We start from the raw sequence: 11,255 nt of genomic DNA on the forward strand, positions 1-11,255 counted from the left end.
GAATCAATACAATTAATAAATACAATTGATTAGACAAAATATAATTTAACGACAACAAATACCTGGAAATCAATGATCATAGAAGCCCATTACAGAATAAACTTTAAAAATCAATATTACAATATACACAGTGGTAAAGAATTAAGTGTGTTTTTTAAGAGCTAATAAAGATACCATTTTCCTTTAGAAATAAAAGTGCAAAAAAATCTTATCTTTCCAACATAAGTTTAGAAGAGGAGGAAAAGCAAGACGTAAAAGAAATAAAACATTTGCAATGAAGAAAGAGACACATAAATATACATTAGAAAGAGAATGCAGAGGGAATAAGATTAACTTGTATCTATGCTACAGTAAGCTGGTTATTCAGTGGCATGAATGAGAAAACAGGGACACCAAGTGATTGGGGCACTAGAGAAACTCATATGAATTTTGAAAAAGAATCCGTGTATGTCAAGCAAGAACTGGATTGAGAAATAAAATCATCCATGTCTTTGGGGCTATGTTTGCTGCTCTGTGACCCTGAAGAATAGAGAGAGTCCCAGTCACTTGAAGAACTACAGCTACTATTTGGGCTATTAAGATCCACCATTAAGCATGTTTTAGATAATTTTTCAAATGAGTCTGTCATACCCTGTTGTGCCATGTTAAATAGGTTATGGTCAGCCATCTGCAAAGTCTCAGACAAAGCCCAGATATAATTATGAGCAAACCTCAGGGTTTCAATCTTGGTCAGCTTGGCATCATCTGGAAAGGCAGGTAGAACACTCCTCAAGGCATCCAAGGCTGAGTTGAGGTTGTGCATGCGGTTCCTTTCTCTATCATTAGCTTTTACCCGGCGATTCTTCTTTTGTTTTATGATTGTTACTTCATTCTTGACTTGTGATCTTCGCCTCCCTTTTTGCCTTTTACTCTGTGACTCCCTGGAGTCAGTAAGGAGAAATTTTTCTGCCACTACACATCCTTCACTCCCAGCTGAGGGGGCTGGAGAACAGGACAGCAAAGGAGAATGGTCCTCCTCATCAGAGACATCATAGTAAAGGTATCTCTCGCTTCTGCTATGGCTTTTTTCTGTTTTTGGAGACATGCTGAAAAATGCACAGATAAATAAATATTAGTTTTGCTTTAAACTTTTAAAATCTCATATATGATATACAAAGAATTTGTTAAATTAGTTCTATGGGTATTATGCTTGATTTAGAGTAATATGTAGCACATGGTTTAGGGCTATATAATAAAATCTTGTAAGAGTTTATAAAAGAGAAAATGCAAAGCCAAAACATACCTTTCAGACTTTTAGGTTGACTTGCTGTATAAAGTAAATGAAAGCAGGTAGAAGACACCAGGAGATGGGGTATTTTCCTTTCCTGGACCTCTAGGACTTATATGTAAGAGGAGCTTCAGTGGAAGGATGTGTGAAGGATGTGCAACAGGCACACAACTAGCTCCCAGGCATATATATACCATTGTGAAACAATGCAGATCAATACAAAGTGTGCCCCCCTGGCACACTTTATCTTATCAGTCTTACATGGAGTGTGCCGGGCTCATTACAACCTGGGAAGTGGCCAATCAGAATCATCAATGACACGCGAGCCTCCCCACTGCCAGACACAGCTGGAATCCCAACAAAGGGCCAAGTGGGAGGGAGAGCAATGAACCCCCACCCCTCCATAAATGATCCTTACACTTAATATGTACATGAATCTAGGAGCTGCCCATTTAGCTCTGTGGTATCAAGGAGGGAAAAAAATATTAACTTAGCTCTTCAACTTTGCACAATTGGCACAGTGTTTTGGAACAATTGCCCTAAAACACACAGAACATGTTTTATCCATGAGGAACCACAATGCACAAATACATAACATACACTTAAGTTTTTAAAAAGAGCAAGTGAATAAACAGCACACCTTTCCTTTCCATTAAGAATAGGATTATTTGTTAAGAGTAAACTTTACCCTGCTTTGTGCAATATTATCAAGGGATATTATCCAGGCGTAATATCAAGTGTACTCTCTAGATGAAATGATTTCTCTCTGCATGGTCATTTTCCTCATAATTAAAAAAAAAATCAAACACACATTTCTGTATGCACAGAAAAGTCAGATCTAATAATATATTTTCCTGACCAGTCATTTTGAGTGCAGCGTATAATTTGTGTGTCTGAACTGTTTTGTCTTGATGTCCATAAACATTTCCGTGGGAATTGAAACATGAAATATCTAAAATAATTTTGCAGCATAAATATTAATGACTCCTGAAGATTTAAAAGCGTGCCGTTGCTAAGTACCAATCAGTGTCCTTCATGCAACATCCAAAATATCAAACCTTTTGCTAAAATAGGCCATGCAGACTTTAGTCAACTCAAAGCACTTAAAGAATTCAAAATAAAATTTAATAAATCTTTACTTAACAAATTAAGATGGGAAAACATGTCCAAATGTACAGAAGTTCTCCAGTGAAATTTAGTCTGCCTACTAAAACCTGTAAGTTTGAAAGTGGTATGTCTTGACTGCTGTTGGCAAGCTTTTCCACTACTTTCCAGATCAGTTCAATTGCTATGGATACAGTGCCTAGAAACCACATTTTCAGATCTGTCAATAAGGAACCTTTTCATTCCTAGCAACCAGTCTCTCTCTGTGCTCAGGTTGTCAGACCAAGAGTGAATGGCCACTTAACTGAGGACAAGAAGACTAGGCGAAGGTAATCAATGCCTTTGTTTCAAATATTATGCATACTTTAAAAAATAGATGAAAAACCTTTCTTATTTTCCACATTACTGTAACCACCACCCTCTCCCCCAATAAAACATGTCTATTCTTGTCCTGAGGTCCCAGGTGAAACATCTGGTATAGTAAGCATGTACTCTAAATCAACTTTATCAGAAGTATACTGTTTCATTAAAGTAGCTCCAGGGCTTGCTGAAATACCCTTTAGCCAGTCCAAATACCCTTTAATAAAAGACACCCCAAACTCTAAATTCATGGAAATCGATGTATGTACATAGAATAAAATACATTTTCTGGAAAGGAATTATAACTTTGTCAATCCATATATATGCATTGTGGGGTTTCGCTCTGGTAGTTAGGACTAGCGGATGCAGTATAGAGGCCGAGTACACAGTTCATGAATCAAACTGCGGTGTTTATTCACACATTGGTGTATAACAAAATGCAGATAAGGTGTATCACAAAACGCAGGTGGCTTGGTGTTTGTTCACACACAAGGAAAGTCCATAAACAATAAAAGTCAACTTTTCTCCAGGGTGGTAATTAACACTCTGTTAGCAGTTCAGCCTTATAAAGTCCATAGGTGGCCTGTTCGCCTTTAGAGGGGTCTGAGTCCTCCAGCCCGGCTCAAACCTCAAATCCCAGCACAGCCCTCAGTTCACAGCACACAGACTCCTGAGCTCCACTGTCAGAATGAGGTAAATCCACACACCTGGCAGTGTTGGCTGGTTTTTATGCCTGGCAAAACCCGACCTGGAACATGGGGAGTAGTCACCCACCCAGCACTTTGACTACTCCCAGTGAGAGCCGTCCCAGATCAGCTATGACAGCCATGCTAAATCTCAAGGTGTCAGTTAGCAATAGCTGCTGCTGACACATAAAATACCGGCTCTTACTTCACCCAGGCCAGGAACCTCGGTGACACATACCTTCCATCCAGGTACCTTCTTACATACCACTCCCCCATTTGTTCAACCCTGAGGGGGTGAACACCTGCCATACAGTATACCCGGGACAGGGCATCCGTGTTTCCCTGCAACCGGCCTGCCCTGTGTTCTATGGAGAACTTAAAGTTCTGTAAGGACAGGAACCACCTGGTGGCTCAGGCATTTCTCTCTTTGGCCTGGCTCATACACTTGAGGGGAGTGGTCAGTCACCAGGCAGAACTTTCTCCCCAACAAATAGTAGCGGCGAGACTTGAGTGCTCACTTAATAGCCAGGCACTCTCTCTCCACTATACTATACCTGGTTTCGGCTGGGGTGAGCTTGCGGCTTAAAAAGACAATGGGATGCTCCTCCCCGTTGACTTCCTGAGAGAGTACAGCACTGAGGCCTACTTCTGGGGCATCTGTCTGTAGGAACGACTTTACTTGTTTAGTGGTGACAGGTCGGGGCCAATTTCTTATCTCCTCTATTTTGTTTACTTGGGGTTTGATCACTCCGCGCCAAATTACATACCCCAGGTATTTTGTCTCCTCTAACCCTATCGCGCATTTTTTGGGGTTAGCAGTTAGTCCAGCTTTTTGAAGGGAGTCTACTACAGCCTGCACTTTGGGCGGGTGACTTTCCCAGTCAGTACTGTGGATGACAATATCGTCCAGGTAAGCCGAAGCATTCCGACGATGTGGTCGCAGCACAATGTCCATTAGCCTTTGGAAAGTGGCGGGGGCCCATGCAGATCAAAGTGTAACACCTTATACTGGTACAGTCCCTGCGGTGTGATGAAGGCCGTTTTCTCTTTGGCAGCCTCCGTTAAGGGTACCTGCCAGTACCCTTTGGTGCTCGTCCTAACCTCTCAATCAGCTCGTCTACCCGGGGCATGGGATACGCGTCAAACTTAGATACCTAGTTTAATTTTTGAAAATCATTACAAAACCGCAACGTCCCGTCCGGTTTGGGTATCAGTACTATAGGACTGGCCCACTCACTTCTAGACTCCTAGATGACGTCTAGTTGCAGCATTAGTTGTACTTCCTCAGAGATGGCCTGTCGCTGAGCCTCGGGTACCCGGTATGGTTTCAACCGGATTTTGGCCTGATGCTCAGTGACAATGTAATGCTGGATTATGGAAGTGCAACCAGGGAGGTCTGAGAACACATCCGTGTTCCTGCTGACGAACGCCCTGGCCTCCTAAGTCTGTTTAGAGGAGAGGCTGTCAGCAATCTTCATTGTGGCAACCGCTTCCCTTACATCACATTTAGGGGCAGAAACCTCTCCCCCTCGAAAATCCGGCTATCATCGGTACTGGTCTCCCTATCCTTCCACGGTTTGAGTAAATTCAAATGTTACACCTGCTCCGGCTTCTGCTGCCCTGGCTAGTGTACCTTGTAGTTTACTTCTCCAACCTTTTCCAGTACCTCGTAAAGTCCCTGCCACCTAGCCAGTAACTTACTGTCCACTGTCGGTATCAGAACCAAAACCCGATCTCCCGGGTTAAAGATCCGGACCCGAACCTGCCAATTTATGCATCCGACTTTGAGCTCGCTGAGCTGCCTCCATATGTTCTTTTACCAGCGGCAACACGGTTTCCATATGTTCCTGCATCTGGGTCACGTATTCAACAACACTTTTATATGATGTGGGTTGTTGCTCCCACGCCTCTTTGGCTATGTCCAACAGACCACGTGGATGTCTGCCATATAGTAGTTCGAAGGGCGAGAACCCAGTAGAGGCCTGGGGCACTTCTAGCACTGTGAACATAAGATAGGGCAGAAGGAGGTCTGTCCTATCCATCCTTAGCTATTACTCGTTTTAACATAGTTTTTAACGTTTAATTAAACCTTTCTACTAGGCCGTCAGTTTGCGGGTGATAGACGGATGTCCGTATCTGTTTGATATTCAGCAACTTACAGAGCTCCCGCATAACCTTGGACATAAAAGGAGTCCCCTGGCAATCAGAACCTCTTTGGGTATCCCCACTCGGGAAAACATCTCCATTAACTCTTTTGCTATCAGTATGGCCGATGTATGTCGCAGTGGCACCGCCTCGGGTACCAAGTGGCGTAGTCCAGGACGACCAAGATGTGTTGGTGCCCCCTAGTGGACTTCAGTACTGGGTCTATGAGATCCATAGCGATTCCCTCAAATGGTACCTCGATAATCGGGAGGGGCACTAAGGGACTGCGGAACAGGTGCTGAGGGCTAGTGGTTTGGCAGATCGGGCAAGACTTACAAAAGTCATCCACCTCTCTAAAGACACTGGGCCAGTAAAACCATTGTAGTATCCGGTCCTGTGTCTTTTGCAGTTCCAGATGACCCCTGAGAACATGTTGGTGGGCTAACACGAGTTTTCGATAGGCCCCCGGGCACCACAAACTGTTCATCAGGTTCACCCCGCAGCTGGTTTACCCGATATAGCATATTCTGGTGGACCACAAAACGGGGAAACATTGACTCGGCCCTAGGTTGTTGAGGTACACAATCAAGTATTACCACATTCTCCTGGGCCCGGGATAGGGTTGCTTCTCGGCGTTGGGCTGTACCGAAATTCTCCCCGGAGACGTTGAGGTCTGCCAACCCAGGACCCGGTGGCAACTCCTCCGGGTCTTTCACCATTATCCTACACGGGGTTGTCTCCCAGGTTCCCAGGGTTTTGGCCGTCCCCCTGAACAAGGCCAATCTCCTGGGCTTATTCCTGTCTCAGGGGTATCCTTAACTTTCACAACCAGCCATAGGGAAAGTCTCTCTCTATTATGAGTTCATAGTGGAGATTTGTGGTGACTGCCACTTCATGGGTCCACCTGCCGGCCACCGTGGTTAGAGACACCAGTGTGGTGGGGTAGTCTTTCAAGTCTCCATGAATGCACATCACTCCAACTATCCGGCCAGTATACTCAGCGGACCGCACCAGGGTAGCCCTTACCAGGGTCGCCAAGCTCCCTGAGTCCAGCAGCGCCTCCGCTTGATTGTCTCCCACTTCCACTTGGCACAAGTGGTCTAGAGCCTCCGGGGTACCTGTGGCACACAGTTTCCTAGCATATAGCGATTGTCGGTAACCACAATTAGTGTCCATGGGCTCAACCCAATGAGGACACTTTGCTGGCAGTGTCAGGAACCTGGCCACACCACGGCTGATTAACTGGGTCCGGCCCATAGGGGAAACCTCCCGGGGGCGTTTCATTGGCTCATACCGGTGGGCCTGGGGTGGGGAGTTCTGGAATTTGCTTGCCCTCCTCCCAAAATAAACCCCTTGAGATTCTAGCGTTCCACCAGGTCCACCATTTCCAGGGCATTTCCAGGAGATACCTGGCCGATCCAGTGCTGGAGAGGGGGTGGCAGCACCCTCCAGAATGTGTCAGCCAATAGTCTATCCAGCATAGCCGTGGGACTTGGCACATCAGGCTGTAGCCACTTTTGCAAAAAGTGGAGTAAGTCATAATACTGGGGTCTCGCAGGCTCAGCCGGCTTAAACCCCCTGGGCCCGGACCAACACATTCACCCCCATTCCAAAATCTCACCCTTTAACTTCGGGTAGTCAGCCACTTGATCGTCCGGCAAGTTGAAATACACCCCCTGGGACTCTGATGCCAGGAAAGAAGCGACGACCTCAGCCCACTGGTCTCAGGGCAGCTTTTCCCTGGTGGCCGCTTTCTCGTACATCGCCAGGTAGGTTTTGATGTCGTCTGCGGGTGTCATCTTAGGGATCGCTGCACGGACTGCTTTCCGGGCATCGTGGACGCTTGGGGTTGCTCCTGCTGTCTGCAAAGCCATCACGTGTTGTAGCAGCAACTGGTTGGTCTCTTGCTGCTGCTTATTAGCCTCCTGTTGGTGCAGGTTGGTCTCTTGCTGCTGCAAATTAGCCTCCATGAGAGCCTGCACAACAGCCTCCATTTTATCGTGGGGCACGGGTTGAAATACAGCTGGTTTGATGTATGACATACAACTGTGCCCAAAAATGCTAACCAAAAAAATATATCGGCGTTCACGCCAGCCTCACTGCGCTAGCCCCCATCCTCCACCAATTGTGAGGATTTGCTCTGGTAGTTAGGACTAGCGGATGCAGTATAGAGGCCAAGTACACAGTTCTTGAATCAAACAGCGGTGTTTATTCACACATTGTTGTATAAGGTGTATCACAAAACGCAGGTGGCTTGGTGCTTGTTCACACACAAGGAAAATCCATAAACAATAAAAGTCACCTTTTCTCCTGGGTGGTAATTAACACTCTGTTAGCAGTTCAGCCTCATCAAGTCCATAGGCGGCCTGTTCGCCTTTAGAGGGGTCTGAGTCCTCCAGCTCGGCTCAAACCTCAAATCCCAGCACAGCCCTCAGTTCACAGCACACAGACTCCTGAGCTCCACTGTCAGAATGAGGTAAATCCACACACCTGGCAGTGCTGGCTGGTTTTTATGCCTGGCAAAACCCGACCTGGAACATGTGGAGTAGTCACCCATCCAGCACTTTGACTACTCCCAGTAAGAGCCGTCCCAGATCAGCTATGACAGCCATGCTAAATCTCAAGGTGACAGTTAGCAATAGCTGCTGCTGATGCATAAAATACTGACTCTTACTTCACCCAGGCCAGGAACCTCGGTGACACATACCTTCCATCCGCGATGATTCCAGGTACCTTCTTACAGTATATACATAGCTTTGGAATCCACAAAACAGATATAATCCACGGCACTCACCCAGTTTGTATAAAGTCCACTTTATTGAACACAATGCACGATGCAAGGAGTAATACTCAGTAGATGCAGCTGGCCAACAGCCGTTTTTGTGTCATATGATGCTTTCTCAAGGCCTTGGCCGGCTGCATCTGCTGAGTATTACTCCCTGCATTGTGCAATGTGTTCAATAAAGTGGACTTTATACAAGCTGGGTGAGTGCCATAGATTATATCAATTCTATGGATTCCTTGTTTTTGTGCACTTTTTGCCACTGAGCACCACTTTGTTTTATTGTCCCGCTGGACTGGACTTTGATGGTGTCAGTGTGGGGTGCTGACTATTCTACTTTTCTGGATACTGGAATAAACATAGCTTTGCCAGCAGAAAATTATGGATAGCTTTTGTACTTGTACGTTGCTGTGGTGGACCAGCAGCAGGTGTTAAGGCCCCTTTACACTGCTCGATTGAGCAGACAATTGTTGGGAATTAAGCGTTCCTTCCCCACAATTCCCTGCTCGTCAGTAAAGGAGACTGCTACATTTACATGCAAAGATATCCTCCACAGTTTGGGGAGGAGTGATTACTAATGCTACCACTCATCCCCATACAGAATCCTTGTTTGCTAGCAGCAGAGTTATGTTTAGATGGCACAATCTGCTGCCGGCAAATGCTGATTTAGGTGTCTGCATGAAAGATCCAATGAACAAGCATTTGGTCAAGTTCTCTCCACCAGCAGATTATCGCTAACGAGATGGCCAGTGTAAAGGGGCCTGTATCATATCATGATAAGCAGTGAATGCAAAATCTAAATGGTCTACCAGAGGGACTTGGGTGCCAATGAGTTGCTATGGCAGTCAGGGTCTCCCAGGTCTGCAATCCTAGTACACCTGTTAGGCATTATACTGACAGGTATTGTATTGCAGTGTATTATGTGAGTGATCACACAGTCCACCTGGTGGAACTTGAATAAAAAACATTTTTAAGTGTTAAAAATTAGAAAAAAAAATACTGCTTTGTTGTATAAAAATCTAAACGTTAAAAAAATGTATATGAGTAGTAATGCAGTGTCCATAACCACCCAAACTATAAAGCTATCACTGTATTTAACTTGCATGGTTAACATCGTAGAAATAAAAAACAAACAAACCATGAGTTTTTGTTTATCATGCCTCCAAAAAAATGGAATAAAGAAGAAATATTTACCCCAAAATGCTAACAGTAAAAACTACAGCTTAGCCCACAAAGACAAGCCCTAACACAGCCCTATTGACAGAAAATGCAGTGACAAAAAGTGGCAGAAAAACATTTAAAAACTACTGTATATAAATTTGGCATTGCCGTAATTGTACTAAGCTGCAGAATAAAGTTAACATGCTTCCCTTACATTGAGGCAGATATATTAAGATTTCTATTGTGCCAGAATTTTGTGCATTTGCCATTTTCAGTTGGTGCCAAATTTATGATTTGGATTGTTGTTGTAGAAAGTGGTAAAAAGATGCAACACAATGCGCCATAGTACTTTATACTAGAAGAATGTTACACCGCTTTTTATACCAACTTGGAGCTGATACAGTTTTTGTCCAGAACAGGGGCTAAAAACATGTGCAAAACTACACAAAATAAGACCAGAAAAAACTTTTGTGTAAAAACTGTCTAAAAACCTTGGGGGTCATTTATGAAAACAGATATGTCAGTTCTGTGGCGTAAAAATGTTGCACGTCACGACATTTCCATGGAAACTGCGACATGTTTGCAACATTTCGGGATTCTCCCTACTTTTCACGGTAATCTATGATTAAGAACTATAAGTGAGATTAGACCTAGTTTATGGCACATTTACCATCTGTGACACTCGAAATGTCGCCAAAAAGTCGCAAAAAATTGCATCCTACGCCTTGCAGCCCCCTGGTGTAATTTTAAAGACCGAGTCATATAATACAGTGGGTTGCATCAAATACATGAAAACTGTGCACCATTTCATAAATTTGATGCAACATGACTATATACAACTTAAACAGTGCAAAAAAGCCCTCATATGGCTATGTTACTATAAAAATAAAGACATTGGGACTCCTGGAAGGCAGGGGTGAAAAAACAAAAACATTTGTTGTGTCCTCAAAGTGCAAAAGAGCTAATTCCTTTAATGCATTCAGGGTAGGACCACACGTGTGGGGAGGTCTCACAAGCCATTCAGCTATACAAGGCATAACAGTTTTATAATAATCTACACAAATTGATTGTCAGTCAGTTGCTTATTGTTAAAGAAGCATTCCCACAAAAGTGTTATTCTCTAGCCCATTAGAAAGACACATGATGTAAATTATAGTCAATTTATTGTTGACTTATCCGCAACCCGTTCCTCGGCTGTATCATGTGACCGACCCTCTGAGCCTCAAACTGACGCAACATCTTATGTGTGGACAGGAAGTCAGTTTCTCTGTTCATTCCTAGGAGACTGACATGTACCACCACTACAATTTACATTATGTACCTCTACCAGGTGAGAGAATAAAACGGTTTGTCGGAGTGCTTTTTTAATTGAATACTCACAAAACCAAGCAGCCATTAACCCTTTTAGTGACCACCAATAGGCCTTTTTACGGTGGTCACTAAGGGGCTTAGGATGGGCCGCCGCGGGGACCCATGCAGCGGAGAGCGGGTGCTCAGCTCCTGTTCTAACAGCCCGGACTGACAGGAGTGCCAATCCGGGCTGTTTAACCCTTTACATGCCGCGGGCAATGGCACCCACCGCATGTAGGCGGTGACAGAGAGGGCGGACTTCCTTTCTCTCCCATCGGCACCCCACAAATGTAACTGCAGGGTGTTGATCTGTGTAAAAGCTTTCAGGGGCCTGCTATAAGCCCCAAGCCTACCTTGAGTGTTTTCCAGCAGGCTGCGCCTCTCTAGCGCAGCCTGCTGG

General features: G+C 44.7%; 1 protein-coding gene across 1 annotated transcript; it reads right to left on the bottom strand.

Annotated features, from left to right (window-relative positions):
• Positions 1-418: 418 nt before the first annotated feature.
• Positions 419-1,084, bottom strand: NEUROG3 (neurogenin 3). Its single transcript, XM_040438014.1, has one exon. It carries the CDS (start codon positions 1,082-1,084, stop codon positions 419-421), a length of 666 nt encoding a protein of 221 aa, XP_040293948.1.
• Positions 1,085-11,255: the final 10,171 nt, after the last annotated feature.

This window comes from Bufo bufo, chromosome 6 (genome assembly GCF_905171765.1).
Source record: "Bufo bufo chromosome 6, aBufBuf1.1, whole genome shotgun sequence".
NCBI classification, from domain to species: domain Eukaryota; kingdom Metazoa; phylum Chordata; class Amphibia; order Anura; family Bufonidae; genus Bufo; species Bufo bufo.

Bases quoted from the DNA above. Each gene is read 5' to 3' on its own strand.
- NEUROG3 (XM_040438014.1), bottom strand. From the start codon at position 1,084: ATGTCTCCAAAAACAGAAAAAAGCCATAGCAGAAGCGAGAGATACCTT.